The sequence below is a fragment of the Microchirus variegatus genome (assembly GCF_963457635.1).
Source record: "Microchirus variegatus genome assembly, chromosome: 2".
NCBI lineage: Eukaryota > Metazoa > Chordata > Actinopteri > Pleuronectiformes > Soleidae > Microchirus > Microchirus variegatus.
In genome coordinates this window covers 36,830,492-36,844,856 of record NC_139803.1, presented here as the reverse complement: position 1 = coordinate 36,844,856, position 14,365 = coordinate 36,830,492, and the positions used below count along the sequence as shown (strand labels likewise).

Genomic DNA, 14,365 nt, shown 5'->3' with positions numbered 1-14,365 from the left:
TTGTACACAGGCCTTGGAGTCTCTGAATAAGGCAGACATGACAGAGATCAAGTCATATGGCCGCCCCCCAGCGCTGGTGGAGACAGTGATGCAAGCAGTCATGACCCTGTTGGGCAAGGAACCCACCTGGGCAGAGGCCAAGAGACAGCTGGGTGAGTGACAGCAAAGGGGCAGAAAAGAGTGGGTGTATTTTGTCAAAGAAAATTTTGAAACTGGGAAAACTGATATACTGCAAAAATGAACAATCAGCAGTGTAAAGGAAAGTAGCATTTTTCACCTGCTGATCAAAAAACTATTGAATTGTCAAACACAACAAAGTCCAAAACAAGGTGATCCATCTTCCCTTTAAGAGTAATGATGTGTGGGAATTGATAAAACTGAGAACCACTTAAGAAATAAAAAAAGTGAGTTTTTATAATTTTCTGACCTTGAAATGTTTTGACAGGTGAGCCCAACTTCATCAAAACATTAGTAAACTTTGACAAGGACAATATATCTGATCGTGTGTTGAAGAGGATTGGTCAATACTGCAGACAGGACGACTTCAAGCCAGAGATTATCGGTAAAGTGTCGCTGGCTGCCAAGTCCCTCTGCATGTGGGTGAGAGCCATGGAGGTAAGAGGTTGTCACAGTCACACTCACACACTTGCATTTAAATTATGTTTGGAGTTGTTAGTTATTTATTTAGCTTTGAGACTAAGTCAGTGGATTTGTTGACTCTTCCTCCAGGTTTATGGTCGTGTCTACAGGGTGGTGGAGCCGAAGCGTGCCCAGCTTAACTCTGCCATGACCCAGCTGGCTGAGAAACAGGCTGCACTGGCTGAAGCCCAGGACAAACTGCGAGAGGTATGGAGCTCAGATTCTCCAGCTGCCAGCCTGAGAGATGTTTAGACCTTTGCTCATGTGAAATCACTTCTATTTAGCGAGAAAGGCAGCAGTAGTGTTATTGTTAGTCCAATTTACATAAGACAGGACCATGCCAATAATGTGGTGCATGCGTGTGTGAGTGCAGGTGGCGGAGAAACTCGATGAGTTGAAGAAGCAGCATGCCGAGAAACTGGCCACAAAGGAGACTTTAAGGAAGAAATCAGATGAGATGGAGGTGAAACTTGACCGAGCTGACAAACTGGTGACTGGACTTGCTGGGGAGAGGGTCCGCTGGGAAGAGAGAGCAGCTGTAGGCGACACACCCAAAAAACATACTTTACATTAAGTATACAAATGATACACTTGGACATACAGTATATTACCTCTATAATGTTTGTGTGTATGCTTCAGGGACTTGAAGAGAACATGGGATACCTCATAGGAGACTGTTTGCTGGCAGCATCTTTCCTGTCCTATATGGGACCCTTCCTTTCCAACTATAGAGATGAGCTGCTCGCCATCTGGATGAAGGAGGTAACACGCAAACATAGCACATGAAAACAAAGGTTGCTATGCACTTGTTCTCACCCTACTGTTTCTAGCTTGAAATTAAAGAGAAGTAGCCCATTAAAAATAATAAAATCAAACAATTTGTCTTTTGTTTTGTATTTTCAAGAAACCTCATGTTTTTGTCCTTTTACTCATTCCCTCTTGCTCTCTGTTCAGGTTCGAGACTTGGAGATCCCATGCACACCCGGGTTTAGTTTTTCAGTTTTTCTGTCCAAGCCTACAACAGTGAGGGACTGGAACATTCAGGGACTGCCATCTGATGCGTTCTCTACTGAGAATGGGGTTATTGTCACCCGCGGCAACCGGTCAGTTTATGTCAATTATTTTTCTTAAATGTAAATAACTAAAGAGCATTCCATGTCACATTATCTTTTATATATTCTTCCAGATGCCTCTACAACTCTTGTACTTAGAACAACTGTAGTCCAGTATGGACTACTTGTGCTAATTGTATGAAAGGTGGTTTTTATTATCATTATTATTATTATTATTGAAAATACAAGTTTAATTTCATTCCTTTCTCTCAAGATGGCCACTCATGGTTGACCCTCAAGGCCAAGCTCTGAAGTGGATCAAGAATATGGAGATGAAAAGAGTGAGACTTTGTACAATCAATAGTTTCTCATCGTGTTTACATACTGCGTTTTAATGTCTTATTTCTGGTTGTGTTTCTCCAGCTGTACAAAGCTGTTCAAATGACTACTTGATGGCATAAAATGTGTATATATAATTAATTGTACAATTATTCCCTTTCCTCCTGTATGTATGTGTCGACATGTGCAGGGTCTGAAAGTGATAGACTTTCAAATGTCAGACTACCTGCGGGTGCTGGAAAATGCCATTCAGTTTGGGCATCCTGTTCTGCTACAGAATGTGCAGGAAAACCTGGACCCATCTCTCAATGCAGTTCTCAACAAGTCCCTCACACGGATAGGTCAGATACACATAAACACGTACAATTTTACACATCAACATAAGATTTGAAAATTGGCTTTGTTTGAAAAAATATATGTGTAATTAAATGTGTGTTTACCAGGTGGCAGGCTGCTTTTGAAACTGGGTGATAAGGAGGTGGATTACAATCCAGAGTTTCGTTTCTACATCACAACTAAGCTGTCCAACCCTCACTACACACCAGAGATCTCTACTAAGACAACCATAGTAAACTTTGCTGTGAAGGAGCAGGTGTGTGTGGGCATAAAAGTGATTTGTTCTGTAGCAGTTGTAGCAAAGCATGTGATGCTGCCTTCAATGTTCTATATTTGCAATAATGTGTGCTTGCAGGGACTGGAAGCACAGCTATTGGGAATTGTGGTGCGTAAGGAGCGTCCCGAGCTGGAGGAGCAGAAGGACTCTTTGGTGATTAGCATAGCCTCTGGCAAGAGACGACTGCAGGAGCTGGAGGATGAGATCCTCAGGTTATTTGACTCACTGTGACTTGTCATATTTTCATTATGCATTTTGTCTTTACAAATATTTTTTTTATTATTATTGGCAGTGCGTATAGTGGCAAGAATTTTCTCCATGAACTGCTGCTTTATTAGTACATTACATATGTATCTTACATTTTTGTAACTAGGCTATTTTGTAACACTCAACTAGGCTGCTGAATGAGGCGACTGGCTCGCTGCTGGACGACGTGCAGCTGGTGAACACCCTGCAGACGTCCAAAGTGACAGCCAGCGAGGTTTCAGAGCAGCTGGAGAGCAGTGAACAGACTGAAATCAAGATTGACTCTGCGAGAGAGGTCAGGTTTAGTGACGGCGAAGACCTGCTGCTTTTCACCTGTTCCTGTAATAAATGAAACGTATAGTCTAATGAAGAAACTATCTGTGCTGCCTGTGTCAGTTTGTGTTTGGAGCATGTCGATATAGCTTTAAGTTCAGTCTCTTCGCAGGCGTACCGTCCATGTGCTCAGAGAGCCTCCATCCTCTTCTTCATTCTAAATGACATGGGCCGCATCGACCCCATGTACCAGTTCTCGCTGGACGCCTACATCAACCTGTTTAACCTCAGCATAGAAAAGAGCAAGCGCAGCCACAAGCTGGAGGAAAGGATCACCAACCTGAATGACTACCACACATACGCAGTATACAGGTGAACACAGACACATCAAAAGAACATTTTCATAGGGTCATTTTTGTGAATGAATTGCAATTCTCTTTTCTAAAGTGAAGATAAATAACAAAGATTTGACATTAAGGAAGAAAATGTATTTTTTTCTTAATGAGTCTGCAGTTGCTTTATTAGACTATTTGTCTTTTTCTAATCCACTCAAAAGTGGTGGGACATCTGTAGGAACCATCTTCTGGAGTCAGATGTCCTAACTAGTTTATGTTTTAATTAATCAATTAAATTATTTAATTATCCATTTAAATGATAAATGAATGATGTGAAAATCAGAACTGACTAGCCAAACGAATTAATTGCATTCTCTGCAGGTATGCATGCCGTGGTCTGTTTGAGGTCCATAAGCTTCTCTTCAGCTTCCAGATGTGTGCCAAAATCCTGGAGGTGGCTGGCAAGCTCAACATGGATGAGTACAGTTTCTTCTTACGGGGAGGACTCGTAAGAAAACACACACAAACATCCTGTCTTTGCCTTTATCTGATTATGTTCAGCCATGTAAAAGAAATGCTGGTAGTGCTTTCTATGAATTAATTTTAATTATGTACATACTGTGTTGTATGTAAACTGTTGTAAACTGTGATTATGCAACACTATAGATGCAGCACAATGAAGTATAATTATTTTATCTTCAATTTAATTTCACCTAAATTGTACACGTTGGACCTTTGTGAATTGAGGAAAGAGATGGTAGATTGAAGAAAAAGATGGAGGTCTTTCTGTTCGATGAAGCTTTGTAGTGGAATGACCTCTGGCCAATTCATTTGAAAATTCTGGGGACAATAACAAAAGGCCATCACATGTTTGAGTGGACGTGGAACCAAAAACTATTCCAAATAGGAGGGACAATTATAGTCAACACATTTGAATCTTCACACAACCAAACGGATAACTGTTTGTGGTGTTTTTAGGTACTTGATAAGGAGGAGCAGATGGACAACCCCTGCACCAGTTGGCTGACAGATTCCTGCTGGGACAACATCACAGAGCTGAACAAGTTGCCCAACTTCCATGGTATCATGGATTCCTTTGAACAGTACCCTCGAGATTGGAACCTTTGGTTCACCAGTGCTGAGCCAGAGAGCAACACATTGCCAGGTCTGTAAATGTTGGAGGACGTTTTTCTGCACATTTTTTTAATATAATTTGTTCATAGTAGGAAGACTTTCTGCCAAAATCTGTGAATTTGAAGCTTAATTAAACAGAACAGTCATTAAAACAGAAATTCTCAGTTTATTTGAGTAAAACAGTGTCATGCCCTGTCTTGGCAGTATGTTGTGTATCCTGTTGTTAATAAATATGTTGAAATGTGTTTGCTCTGGTATTTCTGAAAACTTCTGATCCACATAAGATTTGTTCACTGAAGAGAAAACTACATGTGTCTTCTTTTATTCCATCGCTAGAATTGTTGCCACAATCTCTGCTCAACTGTTCCCATCATTAAATCCTTTTTTGGACGACTTCACCAATACATTCTCTCACTCTCTCCTTCTTTTATGTTTTTTTCATCAGCTGATTGGGAGAATAATTGTAACGACCTACAGAAGATGTTGGTCGTGCGTTCTCTGCGTCAGGACCGGGTCTCGTTCTGTGTCACCGCCTTCATTGTTAACAACCTTGGCTCTCGCTTTGTCGAGCCACCTGTTCTCGACATGAAGGCTGTGAGTGTCGGCTCTTGTCCATTTTGCTTCTGATGTTTGTATTGTCCTGAATATTAGGTTTTCCCTCTTTGAATTTAAACGAGGTCTTTGATTCATAAGTCTCAATAGAACATTCAGAAACTCTTGAATTTACTCCACATCGGCTCATCCATCCTTCCTTCCTTTTCTTTCTTGACATTTGTCTCTGTCCTGTCCCCAGGTTGTGGAGGAATCCAGCTGCAGGACTCCTCTGATCTTTGTTCTGTCTCCTGGAGTGGACCCCACAGGAGCTCTGCTGCATCTGGCTGAAGCCTGTGGTATGAGCAAGCACTTCAATGCTCTCTCTCTGGGTCAGGGACAGGCCCCCATTGCCAAGAGCATGATTGAAGAGGGCGTCAAATATGGTAAACTCGTTTTTGAAGCCTCAAGATTTGTGATTTGACCTGTGCTATGTCAGTTTTTTCAACAGGAAATTCACAAATATCACCTGCAGCTAAGCACCTATTGGGTGATACCAGCTATCAATCTGTTGTCCACTTACATTACTGAGATTACGTCTATTTTAATATACAGTCTATGTACAACACAGAATGCTCTGTCCTTGGTCTTGCTATTTTCATCCAAAAATATCTTGAAATCCATAGTACTTCCTCTTTGGGTCTTTGGTCAATTATGAAATTGGAAAAATAAATTCATTAAATCAACTTGTCTAAAGCACTCCTCTTCTCTCCCAAGGTCTCTGGGTATTCCTTGCCAACTGCCACCTCTCTCTGTCATGGATGCCTGAATTGGACAAGCTGGTGGAACAGCTACAAGTGCAGGAGCCCCACTCAGACTTCAGGCTGTGGCTCAGCTCTTCACCACACCCTGAATTTCCTATAACCATCCTGCAGGCGGGCATCAAAATGACCACTGAACCACCTAAGGTACTTCACTGTGAAATGTGCCTCCTATAGTCTCCTCCCAGCTCTTCCTAATGTTAGCACTGCTCACTGTCCTCAGGGTGTGAAAGCTAACATGAAGCGTCTGTACCAGCTGGTGACAGAGGCTCAGTTCAACCGCTGCTCGAGACCCATCTTCTACCGGAAGCTTCTCTTCTCCCTCTGCTTTTTTCACAGCATCCTGCTGGAAAGGAAGAAGTTCCTGCAGCTGGGCTGGAACATTATTTATGGCTTCAACGATTCTGACTTTGAGGTCGGGGGCGTCGTCTCTTGGTTTATTTTTCACGTTGACTTGAATTTACATAAAACCGTCCACTTCATCTACATTTAGGTTAGTGAGAATCTGCTGAGTCTGTACCTGGATGAGTATGAAGAGATTCCCTGGGATGCACTCAAGTACCTCATTGCTGGGGTCAACTATGGAGGTCATGTGACAGATGAGTGGGACAGACGTGTCCTGACCACGTACATCAACGACTACTTCTCTGATGCTGCTGTCACTCAGCCATTCTTCAAGTGAGACAGTGAAACACACACGTATATGTGCCTCATTACATTACATTACTAAAATTTACCTGGAAAATGTAAAGAGTCTGTTTTTGTTGCAGTCGTTAAGGTCAAGGAACAGTGGTTCAATGGGTTCAGTGGTTCAGTGATGTTACAATACATTATACGTCATACACTGTGTTTCTACATAAAACTCCCTGTTTGAAAAGACCTCACAGTCACGGAGTACCAGCACGACCAAGTGGACAATCAGATTATTGCAGTTTATGAATAGCAATTACATTGTGGTATTTTTGGTGAACACTGACAATAGTTCTAATAGTCGTCAGTATTTGTGTAATGAAACGCACACAACCACACTTTTAGTTTCTAATCAAATATTAAATGCAACATTTAGTGCATCAGCTCAAATTATCATTGATTACTGTACATGAAAGGGAAAAGCTTTATATCATTGTACTTTATAGTGAGGGTGAGGTATGTGGTAATTGTGTTGAGGGACAGTGTGTGTCCTTGTCCTGCAGCACACTGAGAACACAACCACTTACTGCTGCTGGCCCTTTTAGTCCACATTATAGGAGATCTTGAGTCTGTATTTAAATTCATAGGGGTTCCTGTTTGCTATTGTTCTTTAATTATTAGACTTACACGAGATGAGAGGAAAATAATCTGCAGGGAAATCTGGACATGGGTAACTGCATTAGCAACGAATACATTTGGGAGAACAATAGCTCTAATACAATGTTTTAAAAACCTTGAAGCTGTTTGCCAGTAAAATGAAACAAACTGGATATCTTTGTTTTTTGTTTATAGCTTTATATTCACAGACAAGCAACAGGAAGAGTGAAGCATAACTATGTGCTTATGTAAAGTGTCATTTTTCACTTGCTGAATTTTCATATGCAAATGTGTGTGTTGCAGTCCAGAACATGCAGATGAGCTCCTTTACCTGTCGTGTATTATTGACCTTGTTCTATGCCTATTTCAGGTTGTCCTCCTTAACCCCCTATTACATCCCCCTTGATGGACCACAGTCCTCGTACAAGGAATTTATCAGCATGCTGCCATCCACAGAGCACCCTGAGGTGTTTGGTCAGCACCCTAACGCTGACATTGCTAGTCAGATTGCTGAAACCAGGACACTGTTCGACACCCTGCTCTCCCTGCAGCCCCAGGTCACCAGCCCCAGTACTGCAGGAGCTAGACCAAACAGAGAGGAGAAGGTGAGGTGGGAGAAAGTGGCATGAGATAAGATATGTTTCTGTTGTTTCTTGACTACAAAACAAAAATTGTTGTAGTATATGGGTTTAAACTATAAAATCACATCCAATTGTCTGTAAGACACACCCCAGGGCATGAGCGTGTGACCTTATAGCTACCCTGAATACAAACTTTAGATTATAGTCTTAGTAAAATCTAAATAAAAAAAAATAAAAACGAGCACAACCTTAAACTAAGAATATACTGAATGACCACCAGAGGGCGTTTTAACTCATGTCAATGGATGTTAATTTTATCAATTATGTTCCTATTTAGATTTTTTTTTTTTTAAACATGGCACATAAGTAGACACCAGTGTGACTAACACTGGTATCATCCAATAGGTGCCTGGTTGCAGGTGACGCCTGTAAATCTCCAGTTGCGAAATCTAAAAATGTTGCAAATCTTGAAAGGTGACAACATGACTGGTTGGAATTTGTTGGAAACCTACATGTGACCTAGTGTGGAGATCCTTCTGTGGGACATTTGCCATCTTGTTCTATGTATGAAAATGTCCAATGTTTCATCTGTGCTTGTAGGTATTAGAACTATTGGCTGAGGTTCGTGGCAAGATTCCAGCTATGATTGATTACAAGGCAACGGAGTCCCTCCTCCAGCACAACCCTTCACCTCTGAACGTAGTCCTGCTACAAGAGATCCAGAGATACAATTCTCTACTTGACACCATTACGTATGTGTTCTTTGTTTCTTTCTAGCCTAGAGATAATACAACAAATACAACAGAGATGTATCAAACTGTATGAAGATATTTTCTTACAGTTGTGTTCCTACATAAAATAAAAATGCTACAGAGAACTACAATACTAGCGCACAGTGATTTCAGTATCTCCAGATTAGGAAGTAGTGATGAATAAAGACCTTCTTTAAAAGTGGTTAATGAACCAACTGCATATGTTTTTGTGTTAGTTTGTCCCTGATTGAGCTGGAGAAGGGAATCAAGGGCTTAGTGGTGATGTCACCCAGCTTGGAGGAGACCTTTCACTGCATCTATGACGCCCGTGTACCACCACTGTGGGAGAAGGTGACACACACACACACAGCGATCACCCACAATAACCTGTAATCTTCTTAAATTCTGCTCTGACATTTTGTGTCACACAAATGTGTTTCGATAGCTTTATTCTCTCTGGATTTCGGTTCTCAACATCACACTTGTTATAATATATAAACGTAGTACATGTGCATGTATGTGTGATGCACATGCAGTTTGAGAGGTGAGACTGTACCTGCCTTTCACCTCACTTTCACAAAGTGGGAGAACTCTGTGCTTCTACAGTCAATTGCATCGAGATGGCACTGAGTGCACTGAAATAACACAAGATATAAAAGAGCACGGTAAGTAAAGATTGAATTTCTTTGAGGAAAAATACTGCGATAAAGGTAGCAAAACATAACAACTTCCAAGGTAAACAGAGAAAACAAAAGTCGCCATTATTAGCTTAACTTCACTGTATAATCAAGTATTGTCCAAATATTTCCTTGTGAGGTTCAGAGATCATGTTTCATGACAGACACACAGTCATGTTTAATATTACATATTCTGACTACATTTGCAATTCTTTCTCTCCACAACAAGTATGAAGGGTTTCTGTGGTGTGTGCTGCTACTTTACACAGACCGTTCACATTCACATACAGTTTTGTTCATTGAATTGTGTGATTGTGATCTCTGATCAGCACAAATCCATTCTGCTGTCCTCGGGCACTGCAGCAGCTACAGGCCTGTGTCTATATGAACTCACTGGTCTGTTAGTAAAGGTGTATTTAGCCATCATTATGCCTGACTGCACAGACATACATTTATTGTTCTCCTCTCCTCCACACGTCTGCACGGCTATTCTTGTCAGGACTATACTGACATTTACATTAACAATCAACATTTAATGCATAACCCTAACCTGAACCTAACCACAATGTACGTTACTTAATGAGGATTTAACCAGAACCTGATAAATGAGGTTCTGCCTCATTAGGACAGGGCTTGGGTCCCAATGAGGACTACTGGACCAGAAAAGGTAACACACACACACAGTGATGGGGCTCTGGCAGAGTTCCAGCTGTAATTTTGTCCAAATACTCCATTCTGGCTTCATTATCGTTGAGCCTCTCTTTACAGAGTGAATAGAGAACACAGGCTGCTGTCAGTGAGGGTCAAGGGGCTGGAAAAGATTCTGGCCACTGCTCATGTGTGTGTCTGTGTGTGTACATGTGCACACGTGTGTCTACTGAGGAGTCATTTAGAGTAGTGTTTCACAAACTTCTTATATGATACCCACTGATGATCCAATGATGATAAAGCTTGTAACATGAAAAAAGGTGTTTTTCTACTCTCTCACACCGAATATTTATTTTGATTGTAACCCAGACTGATTTAGGTGATTTTGTGATTGTCTCCCTGAACCATTCATGAAAGCAAGGATGCATGTGTGTGTGTGTGTGTTTTGTGAGTAGCCACTGCTCAAGTAAAGTGTAACATCACTCAGTTACTAAACAAAGTGTGTTTCTGTGGACTAACTGTAGTATAACTGACTAAGTAAACCTTCCGAGGCCTGTTCCTGAGCTCATTGTGCTCTGGCCAGAAGCTTATTACTGTGTGTGTGTGGTGTTTCCTTTTTAGGAGTATTAGACAGCCATTAGAGCTGCTGCCTCCAGCTGAACTTCTCTTTTTTTCCTGACCACTTGTAAAGATTAAGATTAAGACAACTCTTCTATTTTCTTCCTTCTTTTTCTATTTGTGGCTCTCATCCATCGCTGTCTTTTTCTCATTCACTGTGTTCCATTTCCCCTTTGTCTACTTTGGTTTCTCAGTCTCATCAGTTTCACTCCCTGTGCATCTCCTCCCATCTGCTGCTCTCTCTATTCTGCTCTCTTCTTCCTTTCTATCTCTTCATTTCACATCTGGTCCAGGCAGCAATAACAGCCCCTCACAGGCTCCCTGCCCTCCTTATTTATCCATCCATCCCTGCATCCCTCTCTTCCCCGCCCCTCCTTGGCATGGCAGCCTGTCATTAGTTCTGAGCTCACAGACTCATGGCTTTAATTTTGGCCTGCCTGCCTCTCTGTCTCCGGCCATTTTGTATCTTGTTACTTCACGTGGTTCAGCTGACTGTGTGAGTGTTGAGGGGTTGTAGAGAGATGTGCATATTATGTGAATGTTTACAAGGCATGTACATATCTCAGTAACCAGTGATACTATCTCCCTCCTGGGTGGCAAGTGTTTGTCAGTAAAATCACTCCAGGCTTGTGCCTGCATATGAGAGTTAGGCAGATTGTGGAATCAAACAATGCACAGATGAAACAGAAATGCCTATGACAGATTTGACTTGAACAGAAGAAATAAATCAACCCCTGCCAGAGCTGCACAGGTGAGGATACTAAAGACCTGAGGCCCAGAGAGCAAAGATGCACTCACTTCAAGATATAATATGTAACATTTCTGCAATAAAACCACCAAGACTGGGATTATAGACAGTATTTTGTTACGGTATGAAATTCAATGTGCTTTAAATCTGTGGTATGCCATATTTCTATTCAATGTCATGGACTGTTAAATTTTGGTCACCTTTCAATGACGTCATTCGCTTTACCGTTTCTACTATAACTTCCAAGGCAATCTCCCCATCAAACATCAGTGAAGAAAGACATATTCAGTTCTATGGGTTAGACACTGTGTCGTCTTTCATTTTATTTCATTGTGTGCATTTGTCACTAATGGCTCACAATAACTTGTTGCCGTTATCAACAATTCCCATGGTCCCATGCAGCTTCCGAATGTCACTCTTCATAAAGTATTTCATAAATATAATGCAAATAATTACTTGAAGCCCTCAAAATTGTAATCAGTTATGTCTTTTGCATTAGGAAATAAAATATTTTGCTCCTCTTTACTTTGAATGATAAAGTAGATTATTCTGTGGATTCCTTTTAACCATGTATGTGCTTAAAGCAACATGAACTCAAACTCAGGAAGCAAAAGCAGTCGTATTTAAATTGTGTATCTTAATTTATTGTTTGTTAGTCGCGTTTTAAATTTACCCCAGTTCTTCCTGTACTGAACTTTTCCCCATTATGTGAAGCTGCCAACAGCTGGAAGCATGAAATGACTGTAGATTTGCCAACACTCTCTCTCTCTCCACTAGACATACCCGTCACTGAAGCCCCTGGCAGCGTGGACCAGGGATCTTTGCCAGCGAGTCGATCAGTTTGCACGCTGGGCAGAGACGGCTCAGCCCCCGAACTTGTTCTGGCTCTCTGGCTTCACCTTTCCCAACGGTTTCCTGACGGCGGTGCTGCAGTCTTACGCTCGACAGCATAACGTGAGACATTTCACCACATTCAGACAACTTCAAATTAACCGCGAGCATATTTGATTTTAGTGTGTTAGTGTGTGATCTTTCCAGCACCTATGGTGGAATAAACACTTGCTAATGCAGACTCTGTCATCTTCAGACAAACACTCAAGTCTCTCTGTACCAGTTTTACAAATACAACCTGCTGAACTTTCTATTCCCTGTGTTTTTATACAAATACAGTCTATTCAAACTTAAATATGTATATATTTCAATGAACAAAGATTTCTTTTATTTCACATTTGGTCTAGTTACTGTAAAAATATTTTATCAATTGTGCACTTGACACTGTGTGAAACTGTTTCTGCAGACATCAGTGGACACGCTGTCCTGGGAGTTTATAGTATCCACTGTAGATGACAGCAACCTCCTTTACCCGCCCAAGGTGACTGACTCCCTGTACACACACATTTCCATAAAGGTTTCCATAAGCTAGCCGAAGGACCACTTTCTCAGAGCCTTTCACTTTCCAGCTGTCATCGCCACTTTCCAAAGCATTTATCATTTCTACTTAAACAGTGACAGTGTTATTTTTCATTCAAAGCAGGACACTACTTTGTGCCCCTATGTCTCCAACATTTCTACGAATCTGCTCTCACATTTTAATTTCTTGACGAGAAATTTTACAATTGAAATGTTGACAGCGGGCTTGTTTTCATCAGTCTTGTTGCTGCCACTGCAGAATTTCTGTCTGTGACTTTTGATTCTTAACCTCATTGTGTCATTTCCTCTGTCTAAACAAACCTCAGCTTCCCTCTTTCTATTCTCCATCCCCTCTTCTCTCCACCATCTTTCCTTTTGGCACTTTGTGTCACTTCTCTTGTCTTGGTTTCTCTCTTAACTACTGCTTCCTACTCTTTTCTCCTCTCTGAGCCACTCCTGTGTCCCTCCCTTTGCCCTTTTGCTCTGTCTTTCTCTTTCGCTCAACCCTCTCTACTCCCGCAGCCTTCCCTTTTCCCTTGTTTCCACCCCTCCCTCTCTTCTCCGCTCTCAGTTGCATTACTTAATTGGCATGGCTGTTTGTCATAAACATTTTCTTACAAGGCTTGAATGCAAAATGTTACCTCCAGACAAGTGTCCCCACCTTCTTACCTGTTTGTCTGTCTATCATTCCACATTATAATATCCTTCCACCCCCCACAGGACGGAGTATTTGTCCGAGGTTTGTATCTAGAGGGTGCTGGTTGGGACAAGAAGAACTCCAGTCTGGTGGAAGCTGAGCCCATGCAGATGTTCTGTCCCATTCCCACCATCCACTTTAAACCTGCAGAGAACCGCAGGAAGATGGGAAAGGGTGAGTTGTTTTGGGCCTTTTTAGGGAATTTCCTGGCTGCATCCCACGTACTGTCTTTTTCTCTTTAACAGTACCCTGCATTTCCTTTTTCTAAACCCTGTTCTTCTGTCTTATGTGGGTGTTTGTGTGTGTTTGCAGTCATGTACCCGTGTCCGTGTTACTACTTCCCAGTGCGCTCTGGCAGAGCCGGACGAGCGTCTTTTGTGATTGGTGTCGAGCTAAAATCTGGAGTGGTGACGCCGGACCACTGGATCAAGAGAGGGACGGCACTTCTCATGAGCCTGGACAACTAAATACCTTAAAGGTCCAGTGTGTAAGAATTAAGTGATTATAAGCGTCGACAAACATGTTTGGGTAGTTTATTACATTTAATTTTATACACTGGACCTTTAATACATGCATTCTCACACACTGTTTATTATTTATTTTGTTTTGTTTTTTATATACAGTATATATATTTCTTTTTTAAATGATTTGTGAAGGCCTTGAGGCTACAAATAAACAGAAAAAAGATGTCCTGTTACTTCTTCACCTGGGCTCTAGCAGCAAATGTTCTGAGTCACTTTGAAGCTGGCCAGACATGATTCGGGTAAGTTCTTTTTTTCTCTTCTCTTTCCTGTCTGTCTCCATTCTGTGGTGTCAGCTGACCGGTTATTCACTCCTCTCCACAGCGCTGCATCAGTGTTTCCATGCTGACCCCCTTTTATCCTGCTCAAACATACTGTACACTGGGAATAGTTTCCTACAGTGAAGTGTTTGGTTTTACTGGAAACTTGCTTCTCTGTAACAT

The 14,365-nt window shown here is 41.5% G+C and overlaps 1 protein-coding gene across 1 annotated transcript in view; it reads left to right on the top strand.

Moving 5' to 3' along the window:
- The window catches only part of dnah2 (dynein, axonemal, heavy chain 2), a gene marked incomplete at both ends in the record, with an annotated part of 39,210 nt that extends 25,342 nt beyond the window's left edge, over window positions 1-13,868 (top strand). Inside the window, 26 exons of the mRNA XM_083907041.1 lie at window positions 11-152; window positions 446-615; window positions 730-846; window positions 1,013-1,177; window positions 1,279-1,401; window positions 1,594-1,742; window positions 1,966-2,032; window positions 2,221-2,371; window positions 2,474-2,622; window positions 2,722-2,855; window positions 3,040-3,184; window positions 3,335-3,534; window positions 3,879-4,005; window positions 4,476-4,662; window positions 5,077-5,225; window positions 5,425-5,608; window positions 5,940-6,130; window positions 6,207-6,398; window positions 6,477-6,661; window positions 7,641-7,875; window positions 8,452-8,603; window positions 8,840-8,954; window positions 12,072-12,248; window positions 12,592-12,666; window positions 13,425-13,575; window positions 13,714-13,868. Coding sequence (XP_083763167.1) covers window positions 11-152; window positions 446-615; window positions 730-846; window positions 1,013-1,177; window positions 1,279-1,401; window positions 1,594-1,742; window positions 1,966-2,032; window positions 2,221-2,371; window positions 2,474-2,622; window positions 2,722-2,855; window positions 3,040-3,184; window positions 3,335-3,534; window positions 3,879-4,005; window positions 4,476-4,662; window positions 5,077-5,225; window positions 5,425-5,608; window positions 5,940-6,130; window positions 6,207-6,398; window positions 6,477-6,661; window positions 7,641-7,875; window positions 8,452-8,603; window positions 8,840-8,954; window positions 12,072-12,248; window positions 12,592-12,666; window positions 13,425-13,575; window positions 13,714-13,868 — 3,987 coding nt within the window. The remainder of the gene's footprint in view (window positions 1-10; window positions 153-445; window positions 616-729; window positions 847-1,012; window positions 1,178-1,278; window positions 1,402-1,593; window positions 1,743-1,965; window positions 2,033-2,220; window positions 2,372-2,473; window positions 2,623-2,721; window positions 2,856-3,039; window positions 3,185-3,334; window positions 3,535-3,878; window positions 4,006-4,475; window positions 4,663-5,076; window positions 5,226-5,424; window positions 5,609-5,939; window positions 6,131-6,206; window positions 6,399-6,476; window positions 6,662-7,640; window positions 7,876-8,451; window positions 8,604-8,839; window positions 8,955-12,071; window positions 12,249-12,591; window positions 12,667-13,424; window positions 13,576-13,713) is intronic.
- Window positions 13,869-14,365: the final 497 nt, after the last annotated feature.